The sequence below is a fragment of the Parasteatoda tepidariorum genome, chromosome 2 (assembly GCF_043381705.1).
Source record: "Parasteatoda tepidariorum isolate YZ-2023 chromosome 2, CAS_Ptep_4.0, whole genome shotgun sequence".
NCBI classification, from domain to species: domain Eukaryota; kingdom Metazoa; phylum Arthropoda; class Arachnida; order Araneae; family Theridiidae; genus Parasteatoda; species Parasteatoda tepidariorum.
In genome coordinates this window covers 18,861,242-18,873,386 of record NC_092205.1, presented here as the reverse complement: position 1 = coordinate 18,873,386, position 12,145 = coordinate 18,861,242, and the positions used below count along the sequence as shown (strand labels likewise).

The following is a 12,145-nucleotide window of genomic DNA, read 5'->3' as shown; positions in this document are numbered from 1 at the left end:
TTTTTTCTCTAACCTATATAAATGATGAATTAATATGTAGAATTTGCACATGTATGTTGCAAGCAGCCAACATACATGTCATCTTTAAACAAATTAAATAATAATTTATTAGTAAACAATAATTTTCTAGTTAAAAAAAAAAAACATTTTTCATCCTAAACTAGGTGTTATTTATATGTACTTAAAATTCAAAAATTATTTCAACTTTAATTAGAAAGAAGAAAAGATTAATAATCTTACTTCATCAAAAACCAACAACAAACCATCTTCAGACTCAACGTATCTATATTTATTTCCAAATTGTCCTTGCATCACCTTATAAGATGCAATTAAGGGTGAAAAAAGTTGCATCAAAACATTTTTGTCAATCCTCTTCTCCTCATTGACAGAAAATGTCTGGAAATACAAAATTCATGATTGTGTTAGGGACCGTTCAAAAAGTACATACACAAAAATGGAGAAATTTTAAACCCCTCCCCCCCCCTTTGTACATAAGGTCTTACTCCCCCCCTTAGAGTATGTACATTTTATTAGTCTACCCCCCTTTTTCATAAAAATTAAAATAATTATGTTTTAAATAAAATTAAATATTTACTTAAGGAGGGTGTAGGATAAAGTCAAATTTAAATTTGGTGTATGTTTATAAAGTACGTACTTTGTATAATACCTCCCCCCTCCCCATCGTACAAAACCGTACAAAATATTAAATACCCTCCCCCCCTCTTCGGGATGTACGTACTTTTTGAACGTCCCCTTAATAATAAAGAAATGCACAGTATATGACCTTGATAAATCTATTAAACAAAACTTCAGTTTTTAAGTTGATTAATAAGTAACTTTTAACGCTCTTTGTAAGTCATAAGTAGATTTGCAAAAAAGCCATTTAAACCAGGAATGGTAATTTATTTATATAACAAATAAATAAATAAAAAGGATTTAAAAATCTAATTCACTTTATTTAAAACAAAATTTTTTAAATTAAATCAGATTTTTTTGGTTTCGATTTTATCAAAACTTTTTACGCCACTTTAGGCAAAATTAAAATGAAATGTTTTGAAAATTGTGTTTAAAAACTAAACTGATAGGATTTTTATAACCATCATGTATTTTGCAAAGGTAATCAGATTTAATACACAGCAATTTATTAAAAATAAATTTTTAAATTATTAAAATCAGTAAAAAATTTTAAACTATCAGAGATAAAAAAGTTTTGTTAACTTTTAAATCAAAGACTGAATTTTAAAAAATGAATTAATTTACATATATATATATTTTTAAATATGTAAATCAAATTTAAAAATGTAAAAAAAAAATTTTTTTTTTTTACAAATTCGTTTTGAAAAATTGTTTGTTTAAAAGGAAAATAAATGTCATTAATTAATAAATGTTTTATTACATCAATATTTTGGTTGAATAATTTATTTAGATAAGGGATATGCAATTATGAGACTTTTTCTATTATGTCTTATCATATGGGGCAAATTGGGAAATTTTACTTCTGACCAGTGGTAGCATTTTTAATAGTGGCCATTTTTTAAAACATAAGGCCATTATTTTTTAGAAAATTAAAAACTTTGAATAATTAAAAAAATATTGATATTTAAAATTTAAGGCATTTTTTAGAAGCATTTCTCAAAATAAGATGAGCATTGCCCCAGTTCATTTATAAAACAAAAAAAAAAGTTTAAGATAAGGAAATAAAGTAATTTTTAGAATATTATAAAATTTTCATAATAATTTCATATTTATTTTTAAAAAAATAATAATAAAATACACATTAGATGTATTTTCAACGATAAAAGTCGAGATCAAGAGGGGACAAGGTAGACAATTATTTTAATCGTTATTTTAATTTTTTAAAAAGAGAGGGAAAAAAGTCTCTGTCTGTTCTGATGTATTTCTTCTTTTACTATATTTTCAACGTGGAAGTAATTTAAGAATTAACCAAGTAACATTAGAAGATGAAACAAATGTTACTAAAAATACATTTGCATTCATAAATTACAAATGCAATTTATGAATAACCAAACAACATTACAACCAACATTTGAACTAATTTTTTGCCGAAAGAAAAGCTTTTGAAAAACTCTCTATTTTGGTAAGATTTTCATTTCAGATTTCCATAGCCGGCCAGCTTGTCACGTATACAATTCTAATCTTTACAGGTAGAGAAACAAGTTATATATTTGATAATTTAAAATATATTTGTAACGAAAAACGGAAAATATTCGCAATCGATTTCAATGCGTTGTAACAGAAAATTATGAATGATGAATGTAAATTTTTTTTCTCATCTCTCATCACTTTCGAACAATAACAAAAATAGGGAAAGAAAATTGAAACTTACTTCTATTAAACCATCTTTAATTCCTAATTTTTGAATATGTTGTGATAACTCCACATCAATATCATAGAATGCAACATCATTTAAATTATCAAACAACAATATTCCTTTCATTTTTTCAAATTACTTCATAAAAAGTAAAAAGAAATATTACAGTTGCATTATGTAAAATCGAAAGTTCATAAAAACTGAGAGAAAATGCGGGACAGATGGTGTCAATAAGTCAGATATATTCCTTTCTTTAAATGTTTGACAATACTTATTCGTTAACGTTGTTCGGTAATATGTTATGTAAACATAAGCATGCCGTCTGCTAAATCGGAACTCGTGACCCGTAATTGATTTAGATGTAACTTGCCTGCAGCAGAAAAATAAAGTTTTAAGCATTGAAATTTTAGCAAGAAAGATGTTAATAATCTATCCTTAACTTCTTAATTTATTTTCTTCCTCAATTCAAATCTGATTAATTCCGAAATCGTAATCTGAAAACATGAGTTAATAAGTTTAAATCTATCTATTTGGGCTGCGTAAGCAGTTTTATTTATATGTTATAGTTCTTTTTAGAACAAGAATAAGCAGTCAGAGATGTTCGTTTTAAACAACGAAAACACAAATAATCAAGCATCAGCTGTATTTTGAAACAAATATATGTTCTTAAATAATTTAATGTAAATAGGAAATGTCTGCTCCTACTTCAGCTTCTAGCGCAAGAATATTGTTCAGTGAATCTAAAGCGCGTCTTTCGGATAGAATTCAAGTAAATGTCAACAGCACTGGCTCTTTAGCGAAGCAAATCGTTAAAGGATCAAAATCCAATGAAGTAATGTATTGAAATTATTTAATGTGATAACGTTTTAATATTTTATACATTAATATCAAATATGTGTACTATGATTTTGTCTTGCAGACTCTCATGCATACAGCGAGAAACTTTGCTTTGCAGGAATATGCAGTCGAAAATTCGCAAACGGTATTTTTGTTGTTGCGAATGTTTCCATATTGGCACCTGTACAAGTCAACCATCACCGCCAAGACGCCAAATGGTTTTTGTATTGGCTATGAGTTTACTCTTTTTAACCTCTTCTATTTCCTCTTTTGTTGCTTTAAAAAAAAGTTGCAATTGTCCTTAAAACTTAGCAGTTATTTTGGAGCAGGTGCCAGCATGGAAATCTTCTTCCTCAAATTTTTCTTTAATAATTAATTGCAGCTGTATATTTTTTTAATTGATCACAATATTTTCTTATGTTTTAGAATTTAAAACGGATGCAACTGCTCACCAGTCATCTGAATTTGCAGTAAGTATTTGTAACCACAAAAATATAACCAATTAAATTGCTGATTTCTTTATAGTTTTTAGGTAATAAGTTTTCTTTAGAAATTTCTAGAAAAGAATTCAAAAATTACTATGTACTTCTGCATTATGACTAAAAAATGTAGGCATGAATATAAATATTTTCTGCCTTTAAAAATTTTATTTTAGATTGCTTGATACAATATTTTAATAGTTAAATATAATCTTGCTTTTTTTTTTTTTCAAATACTATTAGTTTATTTAGTTCAAACACCAAAACTGTCAGACTTATTTTTCAACTTCTGGACTGCTTGAATTTTTATTCTTTAAATTATCTGCATGTCTGTCTAACTAAAATTTTGCATGTAACTGTTTTAAGTCATAGTATCAATTTTCCTTTATCTTTTCGATAAAGAAAAATTGTTTAATAATATTCTCTTATAGATGAGAACATTAATTTTTAACTCTCTAATTTTTAAAGTAAATTTAATATATTTTAACAAATATAAGTAGACATGTTCATAAAATGTTATATTAACAGGTTATTAAAAATCTATTAGAACAACTTTTAAAATCATTCTTATTCTAATTTTTATACACATAATCAGCTCAAGAAAATTTGGAGATTTTTAAATTTTTTTTTAGTTATCTAAATTTGTTATTTATGTTATTAGATTAATCATTCAGGTTTTGGATATATTAATTTATGTAAAAATACTTGTCTAACAAATTAATAAAATTTAACACCCACCACTGATATTTGTCTATATTTTTTACTTATAATTTCTCAAACATACAAAATTTAATGTAATTCAATTTTGTTTAATTACATAATTGTTTATAAAAATAAATTTAATAATGACACAATGAGAGCAACAATTGTTGCGTTTGTTTTTTATGTTCTAATGTTTTTAAGTTCTATATATCTTCCTGCACAAAGATTTCAATTCTACATTGCACAATATTAATGTTTCTTTTTGATAAACAAGAGTGTACTTATTTTTTTTTTATTAAAATTTTGCTTCATTTTGAATGGTTTATTATTTTTTTTATTTTAAATGTCATCTAAAAACATTATTATTATAATTTCTTTTGTAACAAAGATTTATTTTTTTTCTGTTGATGTGAAAGTTTAAGGTGATTGAAACTATTAGTTTTCAATGTTAATTAGTGCAAAAAAGTTTTTTAAACTATCACTCTATATATTTTTGTATCATTTTTACTTCTGAACAATTTTGTGCCAACCTGTTATCATAATCTCAAATCAAATGTTTTTATGAAAAATTATTTAGCTTTCTTTCTAACAATGCTTAATTTAAGTCTGACTAAAACAGTTTCCTTTCTCTTTAATTAGTGCATACTAATAAAAAATTTTTTTGAGAAAATCATCATGTTGTACATTTTTCCCCCATTTTTATTTCTCAACAATTTTATTATAACCTATTATGACATCCTCAAATCAATATATATATATATATATATATATATATTTGGTTGCAAGTTAGGTTACCTATTTAATTTTATTTTTGATAATTCACATGTAGTTAAAATAATTCTGTGTAATTAAAACAATTTTCTTTTTCTTTTATTAGTGCATAATAAAAACAAAGAAAAAATTATTATTATTTAAATTTTTTGTCATTTTGTTTCTAAACAATTTTATTAAAACTTTGTTCTCAAATTTTTATTCTAGGTTAGATAGCATTCAAAAGAGGTAAGAAAAATTTTAATCTTTATATTCATTAAACTGATCACATTTTCTTGAACTGATGTTATATTTTAAAAATTACTTCTTAACTTATGTATTGATTATAATTAGTGTTAAAGTAAAAAACGAAAATGAAAGTAGTCAAAAGATATGCAAGCTATGGTGTAACCAGGGTCGGAGTAGCCGTAGACCTAAAAAAGCGATCGCTACCTGAGCCCCAATCAAAGTCGTGGGTTTCCTTTAAGGGAGGTCTGCACAAACCGGGGCTTTAAAAATGTGAAGAGCTTGAGAAATGTGTAGAACTTTAGAAATGTGTTTTGTTAATTACTGCAACATCTCAAAATAATGAAATAAGTTGAACTAATTCAATTGGTATTTGCTGATTTTCAATTGGATATGTAAATAAAAGTGGTTACATAAATGCTAATATCTCATAACAACGTATATGCATTTCAATATTATTTGCTGATTCAAAAGATCATTAGTTTTATTGTGCTCTAATTTTTTTTTTTTTTAAATTGTTTTCAGGTATCAGTTTGCTCGGTGAAAAATTTCTGACTAACATTTTTGTTTCAAAGAATTTAAATATTAATTGAGTAAAAGCGCTTAAAGAAATTGGGTTACAATAGTTTAAGCTACATTTGAAGCTGTTTAGACAGCCTAGGGTTGGAAAAAATATGTATTTTTGGAAACAGAATAAACTAGTTCCCGCACATGTATTTTATGGATAGTAAAATTAATGACTAACAAAACTAATCTTGTACAATAAATTCACAAAATAAACTAAGTCAAGTAAAAAGTAATTGCTTTAAAATTAAATATAAAATATTTAGCTTATTAAAGAACGTTTAAAATTTCTTCTGTTATTATGTAAATCACAAATATGTAACAATTACATTAATCAAATTACTAAGCAAAATCAATAACGCTTTATTAACATTTCTGAAAACTTGAGAACATTTTATTCTGTCAAAGGGGGCTTCGAATTCAAGTACCACCCTCCCAGTCTGAATATGGGTGGAAAAGTTTGTGTTATGCAAGGTATTTGGTGATAACTGCATGCTTTTTTTAATTCTTGTTAAAAATGAAGTTAAAAAAAAATAGGATGTCATAAATTTATATTAACTGAATGAGAAAATACCATAAATACTATCAAAATTTTAGAAATTACTTTTGAGGAAAACAGATTTAAAAGCATAAAAATTTGTTTTATTGCAGAAAATTTAATATATTGCACTTATTTATTATATAGATGTTTAAGATATTTAATCAATTGCACATTGTGGAGTTTTTCAACTCCTCCTTGTGTAATTAAACAGGTTTTGATGCTAGTTCAAATAATTTTTAAAAAAAATAATTTTCCTTTTAAACATAATAGTTATCTTCCTACACAAAAACTCATATACTACACTTAGAAGTAATGTTTAATAGTTTTTATAATGTATGTTATCTGCATGTGTAAATAATTTATAGTTTCATTTTATGAATCTATATTATTTTACATAAATTACTTTCATATATCTTCATACACAAAAATTTTATCTTATCTACGGACAATGTCGTATAATTTTTACCACATGCAGTATTTTAGTATAAATATTTGTACTGAAATTTTGCTTTATTTTTATAAAATTATTTTTATCTTTCAAAACCTATAAAGTGCAATGAAAATAAGTTTATTGACATGCAAATGTAAATTAAGTTCTTAACAGTTCAGAGGTATTATGATAAAAATTTCTTGCAGTGCATTGTTAATTGAAGATGTCAAGGAACAGCTGCATCAAATTCTTACTTAAGGAGAGTTCATGAGGACCTTTTTTTTTTTTTCAGTTTAAACTGGAGGAATGTGACAAAATTTATGATGGAAAAAAAAATTTAATGTTTTATTTTACACAAAATTATATCATTGCACTTAATTGTGATATTTGTGTTTTGTAAATGTAAATAATATTCATTCATATTTGTATGAGTTTTCTAATAAATTTATGTTTCATTTTATTTCTGTATTGCTGTAGATTTTCTGTTTATAATAGAAAGTACAGGATAATCTGAAAAGGCTGCTTGGATTTTATAACTTAATTAAAAAAGAAAATTAACATGCTGAAATAATTCTATTGTTTAAATGTAATAAAGGAAAACAAGTTTTTCTTCTGCTCACTGGAAAGCATAGGCACTCCTCTCAGTACCATCCCATCCATCTTTGGCACCCCTATGCGGAAAAAAAAAATCTCCACCCTACATAGGTGTATTATTTCTATAAAATTATGAAGCTAATCCTTCATGATGAAATTAAATTTCATTAAGAACAATGTTTAAAGTCACAGATAGCAAAATTTTATTAAAAACCTCTACACGTTTTTGAATTGCATTGGTGCACCTTCATCAGTAGGGTAAAAGATAGGCATGGTAAAAACAGATAATTAAAATCCAACAACGTGATGCTTAAAGAGGTAACGTGATGCTTAAAGAGATACATAACCAGTTAAAGGGTAAAATGACCGAAGATTTAAAAAATGAATGATTTCCAAATGTTTGATACGAATATAGCAGTAAGTTCATTAACAATAGACGTTTTTTTTTATGGTGTAGAAAATTTGCCAAATTTTTAGGTCAACTCATGAAATACATTTATGGATGATATGAGGTTTTTGAAAAAATAGAACCAATGGCCTTCTATTAAGTAATGTTTTGCGACGGAGGAATGGTGCAATTCTTTGAACCTATGTTTAAATTGATGGTTTGTTCTATATATGACAGTCTACATTTTCATGAAATTCATATATTCCCCAGTTGTTAATGCATTCTGTTGGTTGGTTGAAGATCGATATGGCTAAGCGGATTAAACATGACCAAGTCGTCCATCATCTTATAAGACCGGTTATTAAAAATGAAACTATTCTGAGCTAGGCAACTGCTACAAATTGCAAATAATGAAATTCCGAAGCCATAATGATACCCCTTAATACATTGGTGACAGCAGATGATTAGTCTCTCAGTTCTTTTGATCATTGGTGATCGGAAGAAAAATACGGTGAGACTACCAGGTTGATATTGTTGACGTTTCTTGAGTATAAATTATTGAGAGAAAAAAATGTATTTCTAAATGATATGTTAATGAATGTGCTTTATAAAAATAAAATAGTTAATAAAAAGACACTATTTAAATGCATGTAAAAGTAAAATAGACTCCACTTTAGCATTCATTATGCTTATATTTTTATTAGGTCAGACATAAAAGATATGTCTGGCCTAGTTAGATTTTTTTTGCTGTTGATATTTATCTTTTAAGTTTTCTTTTTAATGAGAAGGTATGAAAAAGTTTAATGTTGTTTATCTTAGAATACAGCTTAAGTTTGACTGACTGATTTTTAAAGCGTTTAATAGCTAATAAATTTTAAAAAAATTATTATGAAGAATGATTCATGAAATTTTAGTGAGAAAAGCTAGAGAAATCTCGTTTAGTCCCCTTGAAAAATAATATGCGTAGACAGTTCTCCAGGGAGGGGAGTTCACCCCATATGTCGTTTACAAAAGTAGTTTTTCAAACACAGTTAATGAACACAGAATTCGAGGTATAATTTTATTTAAAAAAAGTAGTTTATAAAACTAAAGTTTATTATTTTTTTTAAATATTTATTATCCTACACTAAAAGAGTCTTTTCTGAATTCTCTCTTGTCTGCGAGCTCTATACTGTTTGAATAACGTGTATCCAACATAAAAAATGATGATTATTCCTATTACATAAATGCCCTTCACTACGATGTTTGCTCTGTGTGTCGGAGTCTTATCAGCTTCTTTCTGTTTTTCAGTTGTGGGTGCTTCTCTCTTTACTTCCCTTTTCGTTTCCAGTTTTTCCTGTTGCTCTTCAACATGTTGTAATTGCTCAACGGTTTCTTTCACTTCAGATTGCTCTGAAATAAAGTAATTTTAATTTACTGAGGCTTCAGATTATATGAAATAAACTATATAAAATGCTAAGAAACTGTGCTTTTGATGGTTTTATGCTTTATAATGATAGTTTTATGCTTTATAATGATAAAATAGCTTATTGGTGTGAATCAATATTTTGATTTAAACATTTAAAAAAAAAGTGTGAAATTAGGGCTGTTTCCAACATTAACCTCACCTTCCAGCTTTTGCCACTCATTATAAATTATTATTTTTGAAAAAAATATGTTAAATAAGAAGATGATTCTGTATGTTTAGTATTAACCACTTCCCAACATCGTAAAATATAATATCATGGATGTGTCGATTCAAAACTATGTCACTCTAAAATATAAAAGGCTTTTACTTTCTTTTTTTTCATCTGATAAGTTTTAAGTTTTTTGAGGGTATTGAGAATTGCCGTAAAAATAATTACAAATATTTTTATATATTCCTGAAATATTATTACGGACAATGTATGAAACGCTATTCTATGGAATATCTAAGCGTTTTAGGAAATTCTGCCAAATGTTAGACAAAGTATGAAGTATGCAAACTATTTTTTACTTAGACATCATATGTAATCCCTATAGGCATTTTATCGACTGATAGATAATCTTAAAGCAAAGTATGGAAACTGTAAGATTCCTCAAAAATACAAAAAAAATTTTAAAAATGCAAATATAAAATACAAATATTATTTTCCACTACGTCAAGGGCCAAACTGCAGTNTCTCTCTCTCTCTCTCTATATATATATATATATATATATATAAAGCTTTCTAACTAAACCGAGACTGGGGCGTACACCCTTTTTTATGATGGTTCAGTGAATAATACAGTAATTAAAAAACAGTGAACAGTAATAAATAACAAAGTAGGTTTGACTGCTATGGAGGAAAAACCATCAAATTGTAATTCCAATAATTTGTTTTGATGTTTATTACATTCTCTTTCCATTACTGTATTTTGTCAGATTATGATAACGTTTATTTACGCTTAAGTATTAATTTGCGACCCGCAATTGATTGTTTTTTTTTTTTAATTTTTGATTCGGATTTAAAAAAATACCTTTTAAGGGTGGTCATTACTGAACAACCTTTATATGTTATCTGAAATAAACGGGAAAGAAATACAAGCAACGTCAGTATTTCTCTTTGTTATGCAATGCATTTGTGAAATATTGATTTCAATTAACACTCACTTGGGTGTACTAATACGTTCTCTGCGAATGGTATGATGAAGCTTCTGTCTTCCCATTGCTATGAAAAGGAAATACAATTACTTTGCAAAGAAAAAACTCATGTTCTACATAATTTCTATATTTGACATAAATTCAATAGTTTTGTAGCAATACACATTTTGTATGAAATGTAATGCTAGTAAGTTTATTAAAAACATTTATTGATCCTATCGTTATAACGCATTAAAAGGTTCGAAATAAGCAGCTCTTGACTCGATATATCGCTAGCAGAAAAGTTTCTAAGCGTCGTGGTAGGCCTTAGCTGGAACTTTTAGTCTTTTGCAAGCTTTTTCTTCGCTGTCATCAATCCCAAAATAATGCTCTTTCAAGGTGGTTTTATTTTATTTAATAACCGTCGTTGAACAGCAGACCCAATTTTTGGGTTTACGACTACTAATGTTCAACTATTAACCTTGTAATTCTGAACCCAATTCAGAAGACAAGGGAGTTTCTGGATCAAGTATTGGGAAAAATTTGCCTTCTTGGAAGACTTTTTGATGGAACTAACCCGCATTTTCGTTACACGGAGAGAAAAACCTCCCACTGTTAACCTGACGGCAAAGAGACTCTAACCCATAATCCGTTTAGCACTGAGGATATTTTACATCAGGACTGTGGTCGGTGCAAGCCGCGTGCGGAATTTTCAAAGTAATTTCTGAGCACGAGAACTACGTCTCGACTGGAAAGCTGTTCTCGGACTTTTTCAAATCTACAGATGGTCCGCCACAATCTCATGAATGGTACTTTTTCAAATGTTTAAAGTCTTAAGCAATTAAATGAACATACAAATGTCGGTCTGAAAGAGTTCAACTACACTTATCATCAGATTTTTAGCTTTGATAGCCTATCAACTTCATCGCAGATTTCTTCACTGAGTTTAAAAAAATGTTCTTGACTTCCGATAAGAAATCATCCACAAAAGACATCGTTATCTTGTTAGAAAGCTTCAGCCGTCTGAGTTTTACATAAAACTTAGTGCACATCCTTTGCTCGAACGACACATAAAACGGCAGATGAAAAAAGAATTTCCCAACCATGCTTGTCTTTACTCCCGTGCTGGTTGATGCAACACCTCTTAGAAGAAGGAAGTCCTCAGCACGGATCAATTTAGTAGTCCGACGGAACGTACTTAAACTTGCGCAGTGGATAAAAAATAAGAAAGAAGTCGCTATGTTTGGGCTACTAAACTGCGCAGTGGTGGATAATACGGAATACGTCATTTGAACTACTAAAAGATCAAATTTCTTGTCTATGATAACCCGTGCTGAGGCCTTCTCTTTTTCTGGCAGGTGTTGAAGACGACTTTGCCTCAGCCGATACCAACTGGTCCGATCATGCTATGGTATGTATAGTCTGTCTATACCAGAGGTCGCCAAAGTGGTCTATATAGACCCCCAGGGGTCTATTTAACGAAAGCGGGGGTCGATCTGAGCCAGGGGGTCGAATGGGGGTCGATCCGCACCGGAAGGGTCGATTGGTCGAAGGATTATCAGTATTTTTCAGATATGTGACAATTAGAAATAAAAGAAGACTTGGAAATATATACAGGTAATCTTCAAAAATTGAGCGACGATTTTAAACTGCGTTTTGTTGATTTGGAAAACATTGACATCCCTGAAAATACCAAATTAT

General features: G+C 28.0%; 3 protein-coding genes across 6 annotated transcripts in view; 1 reads left to right on the top strand and 2 right to left on the bottom strand.

Annotated features, from left to right (window-relative positions):
• The window catches only part of LOC107448375 (Hermansky-Pudlak syndrome 1 protein), a 28,438-nt gene extending 25,813 nt beyond the window's left edge, over positions 1 to 2,625 (bottom strand). For both annotated transcript variants that reach the window (XM_043045215.2, XM_071177242.1), the window contains exons 1-2: positions 2,348 to 2,625; positions 241 to 396 (exon numbers count right to left, since the gene is read on the bottom strand). In XM_043045215.2, coding sequence (XP_042901149.1) covers positions 241 to 396; positions 2,348 to 2,458 — 267 coding nt within the window. In that variant the 5' untranslated portion in view covers positions 2,459 to 2,625. The remainder of the gene's footprint in view (positions 1 to 240; positions 397 to 2,347) is intronic.
• Positions 2,626 to 3,023: 398 nt separating this feature from the next.
• On the top strand, positions 3,024 to 7,341 carry LOC107448299 (BLOC-1 related complex subunit 7). Of its 2 annotated transcripts, XM_043045217.2 has the most exons (5): positions 3,024 to 3,164; positions 3,252 to 3,314; positions 3,596 to 3,639; positions 5,329 to 5,349; positions 7,088 to 7,341. In XM_043045217.2, exons 1-5 carry the CDS (start codon positions 3,024 to 3,026, stop codon positions 7,137 to 7,139), a joined length of 321 nt encoding a protein of 106 aa, XP_042901151.1. In that variant the 3' UTR covers positions 7,140 to 7,341. The 2 variants fall into 2 exon arrangements, with proteins under 2 accessions (XP_042901151.1, XP_042901152.1); XM_043045218.2 differs by lacking the exon at positions 3,252 to 3,314.
• Positions 7,342 to 8,909: 1,568 nt separating this feature from the next.
• LOC107448291 (VIP36-like protein) overlaps positions 8,910 to 12,145 on the bottom strand; it is a 21,647-nt gene continuing 18,411 nt past the window's right edge. The window contains exons 8-9 of one of the 2 annotated variants that reach the window (XM_071177235.1): positions 10,475 to 10,532; positions 8,910 to 9,255 (exon numbers count right to left, since the gene is read on the bottom strand). In XM_071177235.1, the coding sequence (XP_071033336.1) occupies positions 8,990 to 9,255; positions 10,475 to 10,532 (324 nt within the window). In that variant the 3' untranslated portion in view covers positions 8,910 to 8,989. The remainder of the gene's footprint in view (positions 9,256 to 10,474; positions 10,533 to 12,145) is intronic. The other variant, XM_043045204.2, reaches the window with a different exon arrangement.